Raw genomic sequence first — 25,689 nt, 5'->3', positions numbered from 1 at the left:
TAGACATTCCCACAATATTATTGAACAAAAACAACTAATGAATTATAGTTTGGATAAATGAGAAAGGCACAATCATACCACTTGGTGGATTAAAACAGGTTTTTTTTAACTTTCCGACCACCATGTACCGTTTTTCTCTTGATCCGTTATTGCTCGGTCAACTTAACACTTTTATTAGAATTTTCGAAAAAATACGCTCAACAATATACCTATGTCCAAGAAATAAATATTAGGTAAAAAATTGCCATACATAGCAAGTATGTGAGCGGCACTCACCTTCAGCGAATGCTTGAGCCGAAACGTCAATGTACAATGCAATCCAACTGAATTATATCGAGTACACCAATATGTGAGCTACAACATGACATTTATTGATGGTGAATCGATTGACAACTTCTTAAAACCTCGGAAAACGAACAATAGACCTCGAATTTCCACAAGACACAAGGTGCGGTTAGCCTGTTTTGGACGCCAGCCATTCATGTGCTTAACCCATTCATGCCCATGTTTGTGGACAACAACGTTTTTAAACAGCTATAACTTTTGATTGAGGCAAGATTTGCTCACAAAAACAAGTAAGGGTAATAAATGTGACTATTGTCTTTCATTTGAGTACTAACAGTTACAAAGATCAGCTCTAGAACTCAAGTTATTGCAGCTAGTCTGATTGCATTCCATAGGAGCAGTGCTGCCAGGGACAGTTTACGTTAACGACGAAAAATAAATTTTTCATATATCTTCGTTATGTTGCAATATTATTGAAAACTGACTTATCAATTTAGAGTGCCTTTGGCTACGTTTTCCACACAAGTGGACTATTGTAAATATTCTAGGAGAATTGTATTGAGCAATGGAAGGTAAAAATTGAGCAGCTTCTAGCACTGCGAGGGAAGCACCTATCTTTATGAAAAATGGCTTTTCGTATTTCTTGACCTCACCGTTTTCAAGGAAATATAGTTTTAAAATCCTACATGCACTAGAAAAAAGTTGGGCATGAAAGGGTTAAAATTTATTTGAGAATGCGTAGAGTTGAGACAAAAACTGTGATTAGCAACAACAATACTATTTTGGAAAGTACAAACAAAATTACTGAAAAGTGATGCTTTTCGTTTGACTTTAGCAAGTCAGTACTTATTCAAGGTTCAAAATAATTTGTTGATTAAATTCTTCATCAAATAAACAATTTGACTGCCGTAGAATTTTGGATCACCTTCATTTTGTACGCTGCACAGTTGGCCTGGCCGCTTTAATGATAGCGCCACATACTATATGTGCCACAAACATTAATATTGACAAGAAAAATTGTAGGCGAACGTCTGCAATTTTCCAGGATCCCTACATGTATTGGTTGTGTGCGTGTAAACTAGACTAGAAACTAATAAAATAATTTTGGCGCTTAATCCTCCTAGAAGTAATTATAAAGAATTTATTCTTCAAACAAGATTTATTTAATGATTTCAGCAAAGTTTCTTGAATGGGGCGGGCAAAGCGTAGTGGTAAGTCGGCAAGGCATCCGATACTCACTTGGGTTCGATTCCCAACCCCCGCACATAAGGATATAAATTCTAACCTGAAAATCAGTCGAAAGACCCTAAGGTTAGGGCATCTATAATCAAAATGAAAAAAGAATATTAGAATGAAGACATATTAGATCAGTGGTTTTCAACCTTTTTCGTTCAATGTACCCCTTTCCGAATATTGATCCCCATGATGCACCCCTTTCTGAAAATTGTTTACCATCATACCTTGTAGGGTTGCTACCCCTCCGGGTTTGACCCGGAGACTCCAGTATTTGGAGAGGATCTCATTGCCTCCGGGTTTTGCATCTATTTCTCCTAGTGTAGTGATACGATGAATAATTTTAACTCAATATGTTCAAATCAGTTCCTCCGGTGTTAATGTTGACTGCTCCAGAAGCGGACCCTAACTGTTGGCCAGGTAGAAAAGATTTGCTACTTTGTTGGAACCTTCCTAGAGACTGTGATGACGAATAACCGAATATTTTGTGCCCAGCAAAAATTTCGGAAGACACCGCAGTGTGCTTCACAGATCCCGATCAGAATGAAATAACAGGATTATAACAGAACACAATTTTTGTAACCTATTGTGTTATAAATTAGGTCTCGTTAGTAGTTAAAATAACAGAAAGCAATGCGAGATATACGGCCCTATTCTGCGCGGCGTGTGACGTGAGACAACTAATCTCACCTCACTTTACGTGACTTTTCTCACCCTATTCTGAGAGTCGACTCGGGTGAGGTGAGGTTCCCCATTGCGGTTAAATGGGCGTCTTACGTCACCCGAAGTGACTCTTCAGAATTGGGTGAGAAAAGTCACGTAGAGTGAGGTGAGATTAGTCGTCTCACGTCACACGCCGCGCAGAATAGGGCCGATAGTTTTGAAATATTTCTGTTATGTGTTTCTGATCAGGATGCTACCGCTTTCCTGCCTGCTTCACGGTACATAGCTGTGGCAGAGAGCAATGGTTGTTCGGCTACTCCTCCACAGCGTGAGTGCCCGGTGCTTTTGGATTTTTGTCGTTAGCCAGGGAAGTGAAATTTCACACCTATCTAAGTGGTTTACAAACGTGATAAATTTACAGCTAATAAGAAAAGCTCAAAGTAGTGGTGTGCATCATGCTTTGCCAAAACAAAACAACAAACGGCCAATGTGAGTCAATTTAGGTGATTGATACTTCGACGAGTTACAGAAAGATTGAAAAAGTTTATAGTTGTCTAATTTAAACTCAGCAGATAGGTTCAAAGTGATTCTATAAAATCCTATACCAGATCAGTAAAAATTTCCGAGTGAAAACCTTACCAAAGGTGGTAACCCTATTACCCTGTAAAAAAAGATTTTCAATTGGATGAATGCTACAATTTTACAATAAGAAACCTGTTCCAGGGCACTCTCAGTAAGCATCTCAATTCTTGACATACAGAAACAATATATAAAGACAAATACCCGACGGTAATGTTTGGATAACAAACAACGTCAATTTACCCCTGGGGATGAATTCACCCCCGGTTGAAAACCACTGTATTAGACAATATGTGAAAAAACCTTTAAAACAAGTTATTCTGATATTACTAAAATTGATAAATATCAATAAACAATAAAAATCAAATTCTATTCAAACCCGTTTTTATCAGCCCCCAATTTTGTCAGCATTGGACCCGATTTCGGCAGCCAGCCAGGGTTATGAGGGTATGTCTACGGAATGATGTTGAATATTTCAACAGCTTCGGTTTATTAAAGGAAACAAGTAAATATGTGTTGTTCTTGTCCCCATTTTGTCAACTAAAAATACACCAAAAGTGCTGATAAATACGGGTGTTCGGTGTATATTAAAAGATGCACTGTTTTATGTTGGAACGCTTATTATTGAAGTTGGTAAACCTTCCACTTCCACTTTGAAAGTGCACTTTGTATTTGCATTCTTTGACTTCGTTGATATATTATAAAAGAAAAATTAAAATTTCTAGCTACGCCACTGATCAGTTCCTACAGTTGCAAACCTGATTAATTTTTGGTGGAATATGTAACTATTATTACACTTGGCCTACTATAAGTGCCAGAAATATCGCATTTCAAAAGAAAATGAATCATGTAATTCAGTCATTATATTTGATATTTACAAGGATGAAAATCTTACGAACAAAACCCTCTGATTTGTATCGAAATTTGGTGTATAACCCACTTCTGAAACTCTTAACACTTCACGACCCATCTTATCTTCTGATAAGAGTTATTACTATCTAACATAATACATCAAAAATAGAATAAGAAAATTTGTGATAAAGCAAATATAGTTTGAATTGGTCTTTACAGATCTTACGAAAAGTAAGTACAGTGAAAGGATTTTTTAGAAAAAAATACCGGTTTTCTTCTGGAAACCATGAACACAACCTTTTCAGGCGAATGCAAAGATGTGAATGGATCGGAAGCGTGTAAAGGGTGTCCCACATCAAATTGCATCACAGAAAAAACGCTGAAGAAAATAACCCATCGAGCATTTTCTTTTGAAAATTTGGGTAGAAGTAGTTTAGATTGTATTGTTTACACTGTATTTTTATCTCTATCAGTTTTTCGAAAATTGGAAAAAAATGGCGTCACCCGAAAAGCAACATCGCCAATTAAGTTTGCGCAAGCACCTGGAAAATCCTCAACTCTCTCATTGGGACATAGGGAAACAATTCGGAATCGTGCAGTCAACGGTGAGTCGCGTGATTAAACGTTACTGCCAAACTCTGAGCATCGAACGGAAGAAGAGATGCGGTCAGAATGGATGTTCTATTAGTGCTCTTGATCACAAGCGTGTAGTGAAAGCTTTTAAGCAAAATCCCAATGCTTCGGTCTGGGATGTGGCCAAAAAATTGAATCTGTTCAAGTCCGTCGTTCAGAGAGCCAAGGACCCGTAGGGACTGTATACGTTCAAAGTGCAGAAGGCTTCAAAAAGTGACGTACGGCAAAATACGGTGGAAAAGACACGAGCCCGGAAACTGTACACCCAGATGCTAACGAAGCCTCATTGTCTCATCATTGATGATAAGACTTACGTCAAGGCGAACTTCCGGCCTCCGGGGCTACTGTTCTTCGCCGCCCAGCACAAGTTTGATGTTCCGGAGGAAGTAAGAAAGCAGAAACTTTCAAAGTTTGCCAATAAATACAGGATTTGGCAAGCGATCTGCTCATGTGTGAACGGAGTGAGCCGTACGTGACTAACGGGACTGTAAATGGGGAGATCTACCTCAAGGAGTATCTACAGAAGTGTCTGCTTCCTCTGTTGAAGCAACACCAGAGCTCTACGATCATCTGGTCGGATCTAGCTTCGTGCCACTATTCAGGTGTTGTCCTGGAGTGGTACGAAGCCAACGGGATCACTTTCGTACCCATGGAAATGAACCACCCCCCAACGCAATGGAACTAAGGTCCATCGAAAAATACTGGGCTATTATGAAGCAGGCACTACGGAAGTGTCCCAAGGAGATCAAATTTGAGAAAGACATGAAGAAAAAGAGTGCTTCCTTACAGAAGAAGCTGCAGCCAGATGGTGTACAGAACCTAATGAGTGGAGTTAAGCGTAAAGTGCGAGCGCACGATTAAGGTATTGAGGTTGTTATATTTTGTTGTCCGAAAGTTTGAAAAGGGTCGGTCCACCAGGTAATTTTCTACAGCATTTTTTCCGTGATGCAATTTGATGTGTCCCACTCTTTAGTTAGATGCCTAATGTTTTAGGTCAGAAAAAATGCTACATTCATCAATGCTGTAAGATTAGAACTAGGTATGAATATTAATTTTTACTATGTACTAAAATAAATAATTTAGAAAGAGACTAGAATAGTACATGATTGTTTATGTTTGGAAAAGCGTAGAATTTGTTCTGTTTACTTATAAATAGAAAGATTATTGAAAGGTTTGATAATTTCAACAATTGTTATGTAAGAATGATAAGCTTTAAGCAACCTCTTTACAAACAAAATTGAATCTAATTTTGTTCATTTCACTCACCAACACGGTATGTATTGCTTTTTTTTTATGTTTCACACGCGTGTTCTAATTTTCAATTACATCCATTTTCGTACGCACTGTTTTCAAAAAAGAACATAAAAGTCACATTTTATCCAACTACTCACTAGACTTAAACCAGACCATTGCTAGCGCTGACTGTAAAGCTTTGCCCCATGATGCCAATCGCCGTATTTGACTGTTTCTTTCTGTTGTCTTTTTGTGTTTCCTGCGTCTGCTTTCCTCTGTTCTTCACTCGATGAAACAAAAATCCCCCATTGTTCGTCCAGGGTGGTGGCGGTTTGGTGCAGACGCTGCGCAAAAGCTACAGCCTGAGCGACCTCTCGGAAACGGATGCGCCGCGCACCCAGGAGGAGATGGATGAACTGACCCGACCGCAGCGGGTACTGCGATCCAAAAGCGCCCGGTCCGCTTCCGGTGGTCGCCACGTGGAAATGTACTTTCCCGAGGTGGAACTAGCTGGGACACCACACCACAATCCACCACCGTATAAGTAGGTTTTAGAAACTGCCTCCAGATCAGATTTGTGAAAACGGTTTTTTGATTGCTTCTTTTACCTCTTTTAGCTATATTCGGTCCTCAGACGATATCAGTTCAGGATATTCGAGTGCAGAGCCAGGATTGAGCAGAACGGCCTCGATGAGCAACACGGCTAGGCCGCGCGTAAAATCCAAAACGCGTGAGGTGAGTTTGTTTTGCGGGTTTTGCCAACAGAAATTTTTAGAACTCTAGTCCATATTTGCCAGTTGTTGCCATGCGAGATGGGAAGTCACATCCCGTGTCACAGCTAAGCAACCATGGACAACGCGCAGTAGTTTGAATGTTTTGGGCTTGATACGATGTTTGAAATACTGCACATGTACTTAGCTGGCACCTAATCTTGGTATTATATCTAATTGGAATTTTTAAAGCAGGAATGATTATTATAAATAAAAAGGTAACGTCGTTCTATCACTGTAGTTACCATAGTTCGAAAAGATATTGGTTAAGAGATACTGTTGTATTCTTTTATTTGCACTGTCTTCTGTGTAGCGAACACGTCCCCGTTGTGGTGGTATCGTACCACTTGTATGTCGAAACAGACAGGTGACTATGTAACTTAACTGAAGTACCAATTGGAACCAATTATAAATGTTTAATGTAAGGACTAAGATCAGCGTCAAATATAGTTGCACATTACTCGGGTTTCAATACAGCCTTTGTTACACTTAATTTTGCGACATACTCTTTTATTTCGATGAATTTCGCTACCGATTTTTTGTTCACATTTCTGCTCCTTACTGTGTGCAATTCGAACATTCGGCCTCTTGCTTACGAGACCGCCTAATTCTACCTTATGTATCACCAGATCAGATGGGTGAAAATTTATTTCAGCGTAAATGCTAAATTGAACTAGTAACTTCTCCTGTTTTTATTTGTTTAGTCGATTGTGTACGAAAATCATATGGCTCGATTACGGTGTAATCAGAATTATTTGGACTGAAGAAACTTCTAATTGGACATACGTTAAGTAAGCGGATATTTTTCAATGCAGGTCTATATTGCATGGTCAAGTAACGTCGTATCAAGCCTAACTCATTCGTACAACCAGGCAGTTCCCGTTTCAGCACGACCCCACATGAGATAGCATACAACTTTGTTCTTTTTATTACATTTTCGATTCAAAAGGACGACGAAGAAGTTTTTCGTGACGGCAGAGATACAGATCGGTACTACGGCAGTGGTTCTCAATTTCCACCTTTCGCTACTCTTTATGAAATCCCCTCCACTCCTCTTCCGGCTATAACACAAGCCAATGAATCCATTCCCGATACCATGTGTCCACCAATTTACACCTCTAAAGCTACCTCGGTTTCGATTTCTCCTCAAGCAATACCACCAGATGTAGATCAAAAATACCATCTGTTTCTGCAATGGATGGAATCACAAAAGCAAACTGATGCCGAGCGTGTCGAAACATTCCCATACATCGACAATCCTGAACCTATCGATTCGGATGGCTTAGTTGCATCAGAAGAAATAAAAGTAGAATCTGTTTCCTACGTGCCTCATTTTTTAGACAATAATCCAGTTAGTGAGAAGGAAGATTTCCGAATAGAAGCTCCTATGATGACACCTGTTTCAGACTTAGATACGGAGCACTCTGAGAAGGATCTTCTTGACGATGCCTTTCGCGATACTATATCACTGTCCAGTGAGGATGAGTTCTTAGAAGTTGATGATAGTTTCTCGGAGGTGATAACCGATGCTTCCAACGAATTACCATTGATTGTAGAGCCTTTGCATAATGAGTCTCAGTTAGGGTTAGAACCAAGTATACCTCAGGACGAAGCTATCCCAACGGTAATAGATACGATGGATATGACTGAACAGGTGCCAAACATCACTGAAACTAAACCTAATACAAATTATTCTGAGGATGATAAGTCTAGTTCAACGCTGTTTCTACAAGAAAACCTTCATATTTCAGAAGACGATATATTTTCGAAAGACCCAAAAGATACTGTCAAAAATACATCAGAAATACCCCTTTCGGAATCGTTAGAAATGACTGTGCCAACTTCAAGCAGTTTAAATGTTTCGACTTCTAATCTAACAACTTCAACATCATCTCTAGCGCTTTCGGAAACCAGCAGTCACGCAGATGATCCAGTTTCGTCGAAAAAATTAATGACTCATGGTAAAAAGAAGGCTCCTCCAATCCCAATAGTCTTCAAAGCGGAAACATTGATTCCTTCGGTTGATGCTCCCTCTATTCCAAAGTTACCAGAAAAAGTTCAGAAATCGATTCCCGTCTCAGTGCAACATTCGAAAAGTATTGGTTCGGAATCTTCGATCGAAAAAGAAAAGGATAAAAAGCACAAACCGAACAAGTTGATGAGTTCCCTCAGCGGGATGTTCAAGCATGATAGTGCACCTACATCGGCGACGGTGTCTACTTCTAAACTACCCGCTCGAGCTGGAGACTCTCTGCTGCCGAAAGAGACTGAAATTTAATTATAACCCCTTCTTGATTCCTTGTTCGATGTACGCCTAGACATCCTCCCTGAGGCGATTGAGAATTACTGCTCGTTAAGACGATAACCGAGGTCCATTGTGTTTGGTTGTACTCTCCCCAATTGTACGTAATCTTTAGATTCACTTCGTTTTTCATTGTTTAGTTTTTTTTGTTCGATCGTGTTTGCTTGATTTTGTGTTCATTTACGTCATTTTTTATTCAGTTTGTTCATTTGAGACGGCACATTTGCGTTTGCTTCACGGTGTCAATTTCTTTGCTTGAAAAATTTTTATAACTAGGGGATTGCAATTTTAAATTAGTTTTGGTTGAAATTGTTTTTATGAAACCAAAATCCGACGGGTGCGTTTCCATTACTTTTGGGTAAGATTTTATTGTTTTTTTTGGTAACAGACCACACAATTATGCATTACTGTATGAAACCCATATTATCACAAAGGCAATAAACGGTGGAATGACGAGTTTCGGTAGCTGTACTTGTATGTGCCTCACACAACCAGTTTTTCAGTATGTGCCAACCTCGGTAATGTTCGTATGTCGGATAATCCGGTCGATTTCTATGCTAGTATTAGTATCGAGTCAAACCAACTGGAATTATGGCTGATTTCTGCGGGAATTCAGACTGGAATCAGTCCCAATATTGGCACAAACCAACCGGAATTACGGATTTTTTACTGGGTAGGTTGGATAGGGAACGTAACAGAAGGAAAAAAAATGATTGCTTAACCCTCCGGAAGTCGCGCAAATGGTTCACTGAACGAGCACCCGCTGGTACCCTAAGACGATTTCGCTAGATTTTCAAAGCAGCACAACGGCCGAAAAATTAAAAAAAATATTGAAAACTGGTTATAGCACCTTAATGAGAATTAAGGTGTCTATCTCGAAATATACATAAACGCATTCTACAAAACGTTTTTGAAGACACTAAAGCACAAAAACGTAACTGTAAGCCAGGAAACACTTACGACCGTTTTTTTTCCAATTTTCGACCACTGTGCGACTGGGCAGGTAGTGCAGTTGGGGTGCACGCTTTGCTTGTTTGCATGTTAATAGGAGAAGCAGGGTATAATAGGAACATGGCGCCAATTGGATTGTAGCCTACTTAGTTAAGTTTTCCCAGGCTGGTAATGTTCTAGCGGAATAGAGTACTTCAGTCCCGTAGTTCATGTAATGTGACAGAACATATTTTGATCACAGCTCATTCCCAAGTTATAAGTGATAACAGATATGACGAAAAAGTCTATCGGTATTCGAATGATCCTAGTAGCCCTCGCCTATCAACGACATACCAGCCCCGTAATCGTGCAACCAATGCCAGTCAAACTGGGTTCACAGCGGGGGTACGCCTCTTCTGCGAGAGGTAATCAACGAGCACTGACGCGCGACACTACACACCACGTTTCTGCAGCGAGTGCGAGATACATGCTAAAAGATCTGCACAAAGCAAAAGGCAAACATCTATCGATGTACCCCCGATAATAGGCGGTGTTGAATGTAATATTATAAAAGCATTAGTAATTTGAAGACGGAATGCTGTTCTTTGAATTAGTAGCTCTTGCAATGATTGACACATTCCAACTTTTAGTTATTTCATAAAAATCAATGAACACAATAATGTTCATATTCGCCCGGAAATTTGTTTTAAATTTCATAAAAATTCTATTTTAAAAATGCGACGCTCCATCCAATTAAAAAAAAAAATGCAGAGCAAGAACCACAAAAAAATGCAGAATAAGAACCCCCAAAATCCCAACTCACCAGTTGATAGGAAAATTTGATAATCAAAAAACTTTTACTGTCTCAAGAAAAACTTTTATTCAAAATAAAACATCATCAAAATGTTTTTGCCTTTCTCATGTAAAGAAAGGCTATGCAATCACTGTAAAAATCGACTTTTTAACGGAGGCCCGGAGGGCCGAGTGTCATACACCATTCGATTCAGTTCGTCGAGATCGGCAAATGTCTGTGTGTGTGTATGTATGTGTGTGTGTATGTTTGTGTGTCATTTAAACTCACACAATTTTCTCAGAGATGGCTGAACTGATTTTCGCAAACTTAGTTTCATTTGAAAGGTATAACGCTCCCATAAGCTGCTATTGAATTTTTAGTTGATCCGACTTCTGGTTCCGGAGTTATGGGTTGAAAAGTGCGGTCACACAGCAAATTCCCATATAAACTGGTACCACCATGATGTTCAAATGATGTAAAACATATTAAAATAGATGTAACATTACTCTAGTTTGCGGGTCTGGATCACTAATGATCAATCAAAGCAGCTTTGACCACATTGGCCACCTATGACGGTTCATGACGCCCCCGGGGAACCCGCCAAGTTCTTAAGCTAATATCACACCCATTCCCTAACGAATTCTCTGCCGATTTTTATAAACTTGATTTTAAATGAAAGATACAGTAATGCCATTGACTGCTGCTGAATTTCATTCGGTTCGGACTCTTGCTTCCGGAGTTACAGGGGTGTTAGTAAGGATACACTGGAATTTCCCATATAAATCGGTACAATCGTAATACCTCAGAGGCTAAAAACTAATGAAATGATCACCAAATTACTTCTAATCGCAGATCTAGATCACTGATTGCCAATCAAACATTCTTTGAATATATTGTCCACTATCGACGATTCCGGAAGTCCGGAATTCTGGGCATATTCCACAATTAAAGTCACATCGGTTCTTCGGTGATGACTGAACCGATTTTCTCAAACCAAGTCTCAAATGGAAGGCAAAATATGCAGCTGAGTATTGCATCAGAGCCCCTTCGTGCAACGTTCCCATAGGCTGCTATTGAATTTCTAATGCATCCGGTTCCGGAATTACAGGGTGATGAGTACGAACACGCAGAAAATGTCGATTTTAATAAATTCTGCAATGAATGCATAAAGGTGAATTTTTTTCGAAAATATGACCACAACTGCTTCGATTTGTAGTATTAGGTCACTAACATCCATTCAAAGTCTATTTGGCCACATTGGCCACCATCATCGGTTCCGGAAGCCCCGGCGGAAGTATCTAAATTCAGAATAACAGTCACATCGGTTTCTCGGAGATGGCTAGACCGATTCGACTAAACTTGACCTCAAATGAAAAGTATTGCGTCCCAGTAAATGGCTATTTAATTTCATCCACATCCGACTTCCGGTTCCGGAGTTGTAGGTTGTGGCGTGCGATCACATAGCAAATTGTGATTCAAACCGATACTCCGATGAAAGCAAAAAAGGTAAAAATTTCGCTACAATGTCTCTCAAACAACTTAAATTTGCTGTTCTAGGTCACCGACGGCCAACCAAACTTTCGTTCACTACATTGACCACCATAGACGGTTCCGGAAGTGGCCGGGAAAAGCGACCATCTTTCAAAATTTACGAACTCACATCCCTAGTAACAATTGAGGTTTTGTGATAGTTTTATAGCCACTAATAAAACTTAGATTGCACTTGTAGTGTGCTATAAAACTTCAATTGTTACATGGGATCAGTTTCCCGGAAATGGTTGGGCCGATTTTCACAGTCCCAAATGATAGCTATAATATCCCCACAGATGTTTATAAAATTTCATACGGATCGCTTATATGGGGCCGGAAATATAGACTAAATCGTCCGGTCACATATGAAATTCCCATATAAGCCGGAACTCAAATTTTTTTTTCAGAGGGGGGACCCCATGAAATTTCAGAAATCGAATTCGTATTTTTGATGCCAAACATCTTTAAAATGCATGAAACGTCGAGATTTTATGTTATCTCGAAAAATTTTTTTTGTAAGCATCGACTTTTTGGGACTTTTCCGATTTCGCACCTTTTTTCAGTTCAATATTACCGTGGCTGTTTTTTCTTCTTCAAAATTTTAAAACTCGAATAATGATTTATTTTCCTGTATATAGTTGTCATGTGATGTACAATAATAAAATGTAATATATGCATTTAAAAGCTTTTAATGAATATAAACAACGCACACATTCTCGTGATTCATGATTGAGAAAGGCACAATTGCATCGCTAGGTGGATTAAAATAGGTTTTTCAAACTTATATCTGCTGACAAAATGATTTTATTCTCGAAACTTATTTTTATAACGCTTCTCGTTATAGAAAGTTAATTTATACTACGTTCACACTACGAGTTAAAACGTGTTTTAAAGCTATCTTGATGGCATTTTTCTTGTTGCCAATTATTATAACATGTTTTAACTTTGTAGTGTGAACATAGTATTAGTTTGTATTTCGTTCGGGACAATGCAGTTCTGGGTAACATGAATCAGTAGGGACCGGCTGAAAGAGCACGTTCCCCATGTTGAACGAAGATTGGTGCCTTGTCATGATTTGTCTTCATCATTTCCCTGGTGGGAAGGATTGGTAAGGTTGGGGATATGGAAAATAAAGACAAATAAACAATAATCTGAGCGAATATCTAGAAAAAATCTGTAATATTTCGAAGTAGAACATTTTTGCACTATTTGATTGGAAAACATTTTTGTTAAACTGATTCCGAAGAATGTACAATTACTAAAAATAACGGAAATGACGGATTTTGTGAAAGTAGTCGTTATCTGCCCCTTGATTGGTCCGTACAATTCCACCACAAGCGAGGCAGACTTGTTTTCGTCCGAAGCTTTCAAAACCTACGATGGAAGTAAACTGTTTTCGTTCGGTAGCCGACTCTCTTTGCGTTGAAGATAAACTGAACCGAGTACAGCACACACTATGGGCAAGGGGTAGTGTGCGATGGACGCGAGCGTTAATTTACTTTACATTCGATATCCTGCCCCTTTGGCTTCGAACGTCAACTAACTTAGAGACAGGACTAAGTTAGTGTTAAAACAATTTTCTCCTTAGTGGTTTTCAACAATTCTCTCTTTTGCTAAGAAAAAATATTTTTTACCTAAATTTTCCTCCACTAGGGAGAAATATAGCATAGTGCATATTGCATTGGCTTGCTAAACGAAACCAAGTTTCGATTTCATTAATTCTCATTAGTTTAATCAGAACTCCTTTTCTTGCGCGACATCACGCAAGGATTAGGAGTTTGCTCAAAAACACAAATGGTGTTCTCGTTTTCTGGAGATAGCGTCAATGTGACGTTAACTTAGTCCTGTCATTAAGTTAGTAAGGGATATGTGATGAGACGAAGTTGAAACGCAAATTTCATAACTATTTTAACTTAAAAAGTGCTGTGCATATAACGAGCCGCTCTATTATCTATATTACATAGTGTATACAGATCTCATTTACTTGGATTGGCCCATTACATTGGATTTATTTAATGTTGGTGGCATCTGACAAAAGTAAGTGACAAGCATGTACTTTTGACTGATTTCGAAAATTAAAACAGGACCACTTCCGCACGTCCCTTGTCGTATGATACTGAAAAAAGTATTCATGAACAAACATTGCTTCAATCAACAATTTTGTTTATGAAGTTAATACATTCATGTGTGTCCCAGAAACAAACGGAATGTGTCAAGTACGAGTCATTCTTTTTTAATTGTAATATATTATTTTCGATTGACATAATTTAACGTTGTGATTTTGTTACTAACTTTTCGCATATCCATAAAAACAGTAGTACAGAAAATGAATTGAAGTGAAGCTAACCACGATTTTGTCAATAACTGCAATTTAGTTGCCAAATTATTTCTCTTAACACTATATATATATGTGCGTTTTATATTGCAGGAGAAAATATCGACTAGCTGCACCACATTACCTCGTTCCAAGAAGGTGGAGAAGGTCGTCAAAACACGCTCGAAAACAGAAAAACAATAGGATTTCTGATTGGTGGACACTTGACTGTTTCATGATTTTTGTCTTTTTTTCTGATGACAGATCTTCAATTTTATGTTCCATGCTTTAGTTTATACGTCTTCATACGATACGATATGAGTTAAAACTCGAATGGTGCTTCTAACAAATATACAAATTTCCTCGAGAAAAAGAAAAAAGAACATATGACGAGCGCGATGAGCACAATGAATAAGAGCTTACAAGTGTTATAATAGTTGCTTTCAGTCTATTACAAATAAAGAATGGTTTTTATCCCAAAACGTAGAATTGTTCTCATATTCCGCAAACGATTGCTAACTCTTACCAATAATCTTTGGAGAGAATAGAGAGAATTACATATAATGAAAGCATTTATCAAATAATGACTTAAATATTTAAGGAATGCCAAAATATGGAACAACATTATGAATCACTGATTGCTATAGTTAGTAGGACTGACATGATTGGGAGGTATGGTTAGCGAAGTATAGATAAACGAACCTCCGTTTTTGTGATCTCTATTCAAGAATAATGCTACAAAATCTTCTTCTACACTACTAACAACCTTTTATTATTTTTTATTTATTACGCTAGCATAATTTGATTTAAAAAGCAACCGCGAAAGCAAGTACTTTATTTAGCTCTGAATACAATGTTACGTAGCACCTTCAAAAAGAAATGCATGTTAATTGTTAAAACATAGTGAAATATGAATGATACAATCTATAAAGCTAGTAAAATTGGAATGGCCATTTTTTCACCATACATTGTCCTGATACATTAAAAATAGTTGGTATTGATTTTTATTAATTGTGAAAAAGGTAATGTAAACAGAACAATATTATAGAAGTATAATTACATGCAAAATTTTGCGGAAGACATCTTGATTTGCACAATAAAACTTTATCTCGATATTCATTCACTAACCGTTGAACCATATTCAGAAGTCACAAACTAGCTTCTGTCAAGGACGATTTATAATGCTCAAAACTAATACAACTGGGATATCAATAAGAGAATTCACATCCAAAAGTCACTTTTCCTATTTAGTTTAGCAAGTATTCTGTATTTAGTTTTACATAATAATTTTTGGAGTGAAATGACAAAAATAAACGTTGAAAGTTATAACAGAATAAATCTTGTTGAATCCGAAATTGCACTGCCGGTAATTGCGCTTTTGGTTCCATCAATTATCTACTTGAGGAACTACGTTTTGAGAATAGTGATATTTTCCAACCACCAACGACTGATCAACACAACAAGGCCATCTTTACCGTAACGTGGAATATTGGAAACAAATCTCTGTGCAGATGAATGGAAAATTTGTTTAACTAAATTTTAAGCGATTGGTAGTAGTTTGGTGGTAGTCGATTTTCAACTCTCCAGCACTCGCGAATGGCTCCTCGAATGATCAGCCGCTGGTGCTGGAAGAAGATTTCGGTAGAGTTGTGGAAGGTGTTGCACAAAATACAACGGCGCGAGTGCCGGACGGTTAACGTTAAGTAGTCAGCGATTAATTAATAAACAAACCATTAAAAATGCACATGCAGTTGGCCGGAATAATACGAAACATCATTTTCTTGCTACGCTATTCAGATTGCTGTTGGGTAATTATTCGTGAAAATGTCAGCAGCATCACGCGTCTCCATTGAAGTCCTTCTTGGAGGAAGCGCGTGGTGCTCCATATTCCTCAAGGTTTTACAACACTTTCACATACTGTTTGTAATACTTGAAAGTTGGTGATTATGATAAATTTTTCGAGGATCTAGCATGCAGAGTTGCCAGGATTTACGCACACGTGGTTCTTGATGAAACACAATCAGCAAAGATTTCGTGCTATTGGAGAAATCTGGATAGCTTTAACCATAATTGTTATCAATGCTGTGCAATAGTTTCCCTCACTTATAAAAAATCATATATTTTCCCAGTGTTCAAAAAAGTGATGGTGAGGCCCGAAGTTATAGTTTTCAAATGCCCTTCTTAAGCATTAGGGAGTTAAAATAAAAAAGGCTTTCTTCCCTTAGGGAACAAATGTGTTATTTCGAACTATCGCGGAATAGCTGCATTGTGTACAGTGTCTAAGCTATTCGAACTGATTGTTTTTGACTATATCACTCATAACTGCTCTAGCTACATATCCGAGCCATGTTGGCTTCATGCGTAAAGGGCAGAACTACTACAAACTTACTATCTTACACATCTGTCATTAGTCAATGTTTCCAAGCAAGACTACACTGTCGCTATACGCATAACTGTTCCATGTGCTATGGGATTCCCTATACAAATGGGACAATTATGCGTATAGCGGCAATACGGGTAGATGCTATATACACCGACTTCTTGGCGGCGTTTGACGAAATTAATCACCAGATAACAGTATCATTTGCTGCCAGCTTGCGAATTTCTCAGGGTAGTCATCTCGGACCCTTCACATTTTTGCTTTATTTAAACGACTTAATTTATTTGCTGACGTACATGAAACTTTCGCGTGCCGACGACTTCAAGCTATTTCACCTTATCAGGAATGCCAAAGACGCAGAATTCTGGCAGTCCCAGTTGGATGTATTCACTAATTGGTGATATGCCAATAGGATTATGTGAACTGTGTTCGGTTATATATTTTACTCGCAAACACTCGAAAGTTAATTTCGACAATATGTCAGAATTCGTTCTAAAACGGGAATCATCTGTTAAAAATTTGGAATTCTACTTAGTTCCCAAACTAAAATTCAAGCACCACATTGAGAACACTACTGGTCACTGAACAGTAACGTCATGCATTAAATTTGACAGGTGGTGGTCCTGTTGTTTACAATTTGAAGTTGTATGATTTTTCGTAATCTCAGCGCGATATATTTGGTAGAGTCTACAATGACTTGGAAATGTTGTGTGCGAAACTGTGAAAAGTTCGGGAATCTGCGTTTCCCTTTTGTTGGAAAATGTCTGAAATAACTAGCTAGTGCAAGAATTGAAGAGTGGAAAAGTGTTTTGGGATATGGTAATAACTTTACGCATTCCAATCAACGAATTTGTAATCTTCATTTCCGAAACGGTAAGAGAAAGCTAAAATACGAGTGCAAACTAAATCAATAATGTGTAATCTTCAGGAAAACCTGCTCAACTCACTGATACGTAGGATCCGGATTGGGTGCCATCACATCTCTCCAAACCAACATCGTGGAATCTGTCGTATTCTCCACGTTTGAAGCAAAGAAGCACACCTTCAAATCTAGAAGCATCCAGTTCAGCATGATTCAGGCAAATTGAGTACATTTACTTCACAGCAATCTGACTTCATACATTCATCTATTCAAAGTAGTGAAGTAATATTTGATTTAAAAGTGCTTACGGTCATAAAATTTATATTTTAGATACACATAAAAGATCAGCGACTCTACGTCGACTAGTTCATGTAAGTCTATGTCCCCAAAGTTACAGAGTCATAATTCGATGACGGTGTTCTGCCATCAAAAATCACGCACGGAGTCGATCACATCAACGATTTTCCGTCGCAGCCAAACAAATGAGGAAAGTTTGTCTACTGATTCACATGTATCAAATTCCGGATCAATAAGATTCCAAGCTTTCATTTGGTAAAGTTGCATTTTACTTTTAATTATGTTCGACCAGAACCCAGTTATCAAATTTTAGCCACTTAGTGTCGATTAAATCATGGGACTCCATGGCTTCGATGTCACAGAGTCGTGATTCGTCAAAGATACCATCTTGCCAAAAATCACGTACTGAATCGACCATATCAACGAGTTCCACAAAATTCACCCGCATGAGTGATAGGAATTTTTGGTTTTTGCAAAATCATCAATTAACCACCCTTTCATTGGTACAATAAGTGAATCATTTTCGAATTCATATTATACAAAAATCATAAGTGCTATGGTAACCACATACGTTAAGGTCTATTTATGATATTACGATAAATGCGTTTTCCTGTAAAATTATATGAAATTATAGAATGAAGATACGAGTTATTGTTACAATATAGGGAATGGTTATAATATAATATTGTATGTTAGAAAAGAATTGAGGTGCTTCCCCAGGATTATTAAAAAAATTTATCGAAACGATTTGAATTGAAGTCACAATGATGGTAGTCGTTTTCATATGGTTCTGTAAGATTTGCTTTAAAGAAAAACGTGTATCGTTACAATTTCCTTACAAGATTACCATAATGTTCACCTCAAGTCGAATCGTTTGGTTACAGTTTTCAGTAATCCTTTATATTAAATTGAATGTATTGTTAAAATGAAATAACGAATCTTTGTTTATTGCACATATTTATTAAAAAAAAAAAATAGTGTATCCACGGATAAAGTGCTTTAATACTTTCTTACCAAGTGGAAATCAGATTATTTAGGTTGGATAAAATTCCAAATTTAATTTTTGGCGCACAGGTTTCGTTTTGGGACAAAATCTAAAGCTTCATACCTTTCTGTAAATGGTGAAATGAATCCACAAGGCTGTCAATAATGTTTTACTCAGCGAAGGTCGATTAGATTAATTCACATTTCATCTATAGCAACAATTTGTTTATAAGCACATTCAGCTAAATGGTAAACCTAATCATAATAAAATTTCGTATATGGCAAAATATACCACATCGTAACACTGCCGTTTAAGAAGTTTTGCTAATAGGAAGGAGCTTCACGAATTTAGGATGGACTTCTAAAGAAGGGCTAACACCATGTATTGCAGTCCTAGCAACTCAAGAATTTCAAATCCTCCTCTAATACCCGAGCTTATACCTTTTTCTTAAGTGGATCAATGTAAATATATTACATTTTTCGTATACATCACGAGTCTTTTTAACAACGTAAATACACAACTGCCGGAAGTTGCTACACCTGTCAAGACGAGGAGAGATGGTCAATTCTAATAACGGATGCATCATCCAGATTCTCGATTTGCCTAACCAACCAGATTCAACGGTTTATATATTATATATGAATAAATTGTATCAAACACACGGCTCACCATCACCGAAAGGCTCGCAAACCTCCTCTTAAACCAATTCAAGGAAAATTCAGGGAAAATTTGAATTGAAGTTCCAACCATATACGGTATGCTCCGTAATTATTCAGCTCTTACAATCATGGTCATTCCTAATCATCAACAGTTTATTAGTATATGACATGTCGATTTACCCGATTCCTAAAGGTGATTGTGGCTAGATTATTATGAAGACCAAAATACGTTCCACAAGATTACAGGAATAGCTCAATTGGTAAAAGCGGCAGTACCACCACCATAAGATGTCAACAACCGAACATGGAAGACGGCATGCAATCAAATCACAGATTACCATAAATCGATAGAATAAAAAACGTTATTCGAACTGATGAGGGGGGAGGGGGAAGAGGCTCTTGGGTGGTGAATCAGAAAAAAAAACATTTATAAAGTTCGCATTTGATAGTGTCGATAAAGTAGTTTATTATACACACTCATCACATTTTGCCCATGGCATAGTGTCGCTCCAAAACTATAACTGTATTATTCGAGAAATGGTTATCTGTGGTCACAATACACCAAATGATCGAAACGATTTGTGATATAGTACCATGTTTGTTTTGCGGCACGATTTGTCATATTGTAAAAAAAACATTAAATGAATTGTGTATAGTGTAAGATTATACTAATGTTTATGGTAGAATGTTTAATGTACCTTGTTATATCCAATAACAATGTAGTACCGCAAAAATGGATTATAAGAAATTTGTTCGAGGAAATCGGCATTTTTGAATGGTAACGTTACTTAACGACCTATTCGGCAAATGGTACAAGTGGCGCTGACAATAAGTGGAATAATCAATATGATTGCCGGTAGCGTTGGTTTATCGTTTCGTTAATGATAAGAGGAAACTTCAGGGAATGGTTTTTAAGGTCCAAATACAATTGCGGTTATCTTACAGGAATGGCCACCAAATATGCGGGAAATACAATTGCGGTTATCTTACAGGAAACCTGTAAAGTTTCATCGAAATCTAAGATCACGGTCACGATTTTATAGATTTTCGAACGGATCTTCGTGGAATTCCTCCGTTGTCAAACTGACCCCCATCGATCGGTGGAAAAACGATGTTGCCTATTGTCAAACTCTGTATGTAGAGATAGAGATGTCAGTTGCCTGGGTGAATTTTTTGCCCAATGAGGTCATATCAGATGGTGAATTGAAAACATCGCGTTATATGTATGTTGTCTATACACATTGCAACTGTGTTGGTGCCCTAGACGTCGAATAAGTCAATAGAGGATAATGAGAGTATAAGAGCACAGAAATTTTGCAAAAGTGCAAAACGCCAGCAGCGATGATAGTATGTACGAAAACAGCAATCGAGGAAGCCGGTTCATTTCTACTCAGATCTCAGATGTTATCACGCGACGCAGAAAATGCTTCTCCGTCGCGGAAAAGAAAAGCTCATTGGCCATTTCGTCTGTAGGTATTAAACATATAAATGCTTACTAACACTTCAAAATTGTTAAGCCGCGGTGGACCGAGATGAGGTATAGTTTGCATAAGTCTGTTGTTATTTATTGTTTCCTGCATTTTTCTGTTTAAAAATAGAACTGTAAAAAAATAAAGTTTCAACGGCTGCTAAAGACTTTCACACTTTTCTTCGACACCTGTATGTCATATCTGCGAAAACATTAAACAGATCAACTCGGCGCCAGTCCGCCAATGAGCGCGCGAAATAATTAGCAAAACGGTCAACTCATAACTGTTTTCTTAAATTAAGATCATCACCATCGGTGCCATTATAGCGGCTTCAATCTTCGCAGATAAGTACAGAGCAAAGCGGCTCGTCCAGGCACAGCTTCGGCAGCGATGGCAGGGATAACAACGAACAGTAGCAAACGGGCATGCATCTCGAATAATGCACTTAGTGGTCTGCTGTGGGCTGTGTAACCTATTTTCTCACTTCCCCTGGGTTGGTCATTCAGTAGACTAGGTACTGGCACCGATTCCTCCTCGAAGCTGCGCGGCGATATGGATTTGAAACTTGTTTTCCAGTTGCGATTCCAGAGCAAAACTGGCTGCAGAGCAGCACCATAAAAAGCATTTGTTGCAATGGCAATAATGCTGTCCGGGACTTCTGCGAATGTGAAATAAACTTTTCCTGTTTTTGCAGCACACCGCCGCTCGCTCATGCAAAAGTACGGTCAGGTGAAATTGTGAAATGCCAACTGCGTGCTGATATAGGTGAGGTTGGTATCTAAATCTACTTTCCTGCGACAGTGGGAATGTTTCAGGCTAGGTACTTAGTTCTTCCTCGATCGAAACCAGTTCCATTGGCCGAAGAGGCTGTCTATCGGTTTCCTTTCGTTGAAATTGTTTTCGAAAGTTGGTTTTAATAGACACATCAGATCAATGCAAAAATGTACATCTGGAAAATGGATTAGACTTTATTTCGCACCGGATAGAAGATAGTGGTCGGGCACGCGGAAGAACCGGATTTGGATCTGGGACAGTTTCGTTTTCAAGCGGAACTCGGTGATAAAGAGGAGAAAGGTGGTCGGAACCACCACGATTTGATTGGACTAGCAAACGTGCTTCTAGTCACGTTACTTGGAAAACGGCTAGTGAGCTATAGATCATGATTACACCCCATTTTTTGATAGTAATTCCTAAAAACCAGCGTAAAACTAAATTTCAAAATTTGCTCTGAATACCAGTGGCATAGGTGAATTTTCCGAAATAGAAATTGTATTTTTGAAGACAAATGATTTTTCAGGACTTTTGCCTTTCTGATACAGAAAGGTTATGCAATCATTCTGAAAAACGACTTTCTAAACGGCGTGTAAATTAGTTTCTAGGAACTTGAAAGAGTCGGAAACTTTTGGAAAAGTCTGTGGAATCCTTTAAATCATCGCATTACATTGGAAAGCACATGTAAACCCAAAATGAATAATTTTCAAAAAAGCATAGAATTTTGGAAAAATGATTAAAATAAATGTATAGCATTCGCTCAAACTTTCAGAATTTTTTGGGGGCTCGGAGGGACAAATCTTATATACCAAACAATTCATCTTGACGATTCGGGACAATGTTTGTGTGTATGTATGTATGTGGCAAATTCTTATTTGTGTTTCTCAACAATGGCTTGAACGATTTTATCCAAACCAATTTCAAATTAAAAGTCCTAACGCTCAGACAGAACGCCATTAGTTTTTTTTTTGATTTGCAATGATTTGTGAGTGCAAAAAAGGCACTTTTTCGCTGCTTAAAAAAAATGTAAAATTGGGAACGGTCTAATGAAGACTTTTTTTCATTGGGTCTAATCTGCAAATGAGAGCTCTCTTTTTTCGCTTTCTCTTTCGATTATTTCTGTAAAACCATAAAACTATTTAAGCATTTATCAGTATGTTTCGAAAGACCAAAGATTTTACTAGCTTATTATGCAAACAGTAGAAGGGATATCATAGAGGTGACTGAGTAATTCGCGGAGGAGAAAGTAAACAAAGAGAGGCTCTCTTTTGCAGATTGGACCTATTGAAAAAAAGTCTTCATATATCCCCAGAAAGCTTATACCTTTCGAAAGAGCTATAGTAGAGTGACTAGACAAATATGACCCCTAACGGCCCACTTCCCGATTTCTATTCCACACAGGAGTGTCTGTTCCAAATTTGAGCGAAATCGGACTAGGCTAGAGAAATCAGAAGTCGGGGGTGGGCGTAGCGTAGTTGGTAAATCGATTGCCTTGTACGCAGCGCATCTGGGTTCGAGCCCCGACCCCGCACATAGGGTTAGAAATTTTTCATAAGAGATTTTTCTAACCCGAAGAGGCGAATGACCTTAAGGTTAAACCTCTATAATCGAAATAAAAAAAAAGTTTTCTACAAAGTTGTAGAACAGACATTGCTCAGTAATTCATCTGAACAAGTCCATATTCCATGTCTCTTATTTAAAAAGATAGTGGTGGCGCCCTTTTCAATGAATTGAGTAACTAAAACTCAGATATGATCTCCTTGGCATGCTTCCGTAATGCTGCCTGCTTCATAATTTCTCAGTGTTTTTCGATGGGCCTTAGTTCCGTTGCGATGGGGGAGCGGGGGGATGGGAAGACTTCATGTCCTTGGGTACGAAAGTGACCCCGTTGGCTTCATACTCCTCCAGGACAACACTTGACTAGATCCGACCAGAAGATCGTAGGGCTCTCGTGTTGCTTCAACAGAGGAAGCAGACGCTTTTATAGATACTCCTTAAGGTAAATCCCCTCGGCGCATTCCGTTTACCACATGAGAAGATCGCTTGTCAAATCAGATATTTATTGGCAAACTATGAAGGTTTCTGCTTCCTTACTTCCTCCGGAACATAAAACTTGTGCTAGGTGGTGAAGAACAGTAGCCTCGGTCGCTGGCAGAAGTCCGCCTTGACATAAGTTTCATCAACCATGAGGCTTCGTCAGCATATGGGTGTACAGTTTCTGGGCCCGTGATTTTCCCACCGTATTTTGCAGTTCGTCACGATTTGGAGCCTACTGAACTTTATGCGTATGAAGTCTCTTCCGGTTCTCTGACCGAAGATTTGGACAGATTCAACTTTTTGGTCACATCCCAGACCGAAGCATTGGGATTCCACTTAAACGCTTGTGATCTAATAGATCATCCATTATTTTCCGATGTCCCGAAGAGAGAGAGAGAGAGAGAGAGAGAGAGAGAGAGTTGGGGATTTTCCAGGCGCTTGCTTAAAATCAATGCGACGTTGCTTTCACGGTGACTCTATTTTTCTACAATTTTCGGAAAATTGACGGCGATAAAAATACAGCGTAAACAATACACTCTAAACTACTTCCAACTAAATTTTCAAGAGAAAACACACCCAGCTTTTTCCTACGCGGGGGATACGTATCCCTTAAAAAACCGCGTAAAAACGCATTTATTGAAAAATCCGCGTAAAAAAACGCGTTAATTGGAAAATCCGCGTAAAAAACCGCTGTAATTCGAAAATCCGCGTAAAAACATCTCTCAACAAAAAACTTTGAATATTTTTGGAAGTTTTTTTTTTGCACGGACTTCATAATTTACACGGTTTTTTCAAAAATATTCTAAGTCCTTTTGAATACAAAAGACTTTTTCCTGAAAAAAATTTCTAACTCCTTTTAAATGCAAAGAACTTAAAAGAATTTTGGCAGTGTTTTTGCGCGGATTTCGCAATTAACAGGGTCCTTTTGAATGCAAATGACTTAGAAGATTTTCGGGTAGATGGAATAGACGGGTCTGGACTCCTTATATGGATATTTTCGGAATGGTCTTGAAGAGTAGGTGCCAGAAATTGATTGTTAACGCTATTTTGAAATCAAAGATGGCGACTTCCGGTTTAGCGAAATTTGCTGTAACCCAATCAATATGGGTATTTTCGGAATGGTCTTGATGAGTAGGTGCCAGATATTGATTTTTGACGCCATTTTGGAATCAAAGATGGCGACTTCCGGTTTAACGAAATTCGCTATTTATTTTATTTATTTCATTTATTTATTTTTCTCACAAGTAGTTCAATTCGCCTGCGAGTAAGCCTAAAGCTCTTTACCACATTGGATAAGAAACTTTAGCATGTCTCTGAGTTTCAGTCGTCCAAACATGGTGTCGTCTATATCAGGACGGCCGAAAACTCGAAATCGCAATTGCGCTACTGCTTCTGTTGCATATCAGATGATACGAGGTTCCGTAGTCGGATTCACAAAGATCACATGAAAAAGACTCAGCGCGCTGAATAGTTGCCATGTGACAATTGAGTTTGCAGTGGCCGGTTAAATGCCGCAGTGGAGCTTCGAAAAATTTAGGAGATTTTTCGAAATCACTGGGCACGGTTGTTCTAGAAACGCCTTTGTTTGGCGACTCGTTTGTAGATTTCTCCAATAATTACAGTGCTCGGACGAAGCCCAGGACCTTATTTTTTCCCTTATCCAACTTGTCGAAATTGGCAGGGCGGGCTCAGGACCAACGAAGTCAATCGCTGAACTTGCCCTGGCCAATTCATTCCAGTAATAACAGTACTTTATATATATTCATTTCCAGTAATACCAGTATACTTTATATGTTTCTACCATTTAATTACACTATGTTTGTTTATAGTCAAATTCACTTGCACTTCACTATTTAACAGATACCTGGTATGTCGATTACTACTTGTAATCTTCTTCAGTGTTTATATCAGTCTATAGGAAATTACGGGATTGCTAAGTCTTTTATCTCGATTTAACAAGGAAGGAGAGGAATGTTTGAAAATTTGTAATTCTAATTTCCAAGGATTGGAGATTTGACGTTGAATATTAATATCTTCTATAGTTAGGTTATGGTTTTTCCGAAAAAGCGTCTTCCGCTACCTTGGATTTGAAGTGAAATGGTAAATCTATAT

At 38.3% G+C, this 25,689-nt stretch overlaps 1 protein-coding gene across 2 annotated transcripts in view; it reads left to right on the top strand.

The window, feature by feature from the left end:
* LOC131692411 (uncharacterized) overlaps nucleotides 1-14,599 on the top strand; it is a 64,875-nt gene extending 50,276 nt beyond the window's left edge. The window contains exons 5-8 of one of the 2 annotated variants that reach the window (XR_009305978.1): nucleotides 5,799-6,022; nucleotides 6,096-6,213; nucleotides 7,198-8,650; nucleotides 14,232-14,599. Coding sequence is in view for 1 of the 2 variants with exons in the window: in XM_058979442.1 (XP_058835425.1) it covers nucleotides 5,799-6,022; nucleotides 6,096-6,213; nucleotides 7,198-8,526 (1,671 nt within the window). In the remaining variant the exon portion in view is untranslated. Of the gene's footprint in view, nucleotides 1-5,798; nucleotides 6,023-6,095; nucleotides 6,214-7,197; nucleotides 8,652-14,231 lie in introns of those variants that run through there. The other variant, XM_058979442.1, reaches the window with a different exon arrangement.
* The last annotated feature ends 11,090 nt before the right edge of the window (nucleotides 14,600-25,689 follow it).

This window comes from Topomyia yanbarensis, chromosome 3 (genome assembly GCF_030247195.1).
Source record: "Topomyia yanbarensis strain Yona2022 chromosome 3, ASM3024719v1, whole genome shotgun sequence".
In the NCBI taxonomy this organism is placed as follows: domain Eukaryota; kingdom Metazoa; phylum Arthropoda; class Insecta; order Diptera; family Culicidae; genus Topomyia; species Topomyia yanbarensis.
This window is presented reverse-complemented; position numbering and strand designations above follow the sequence as displayed.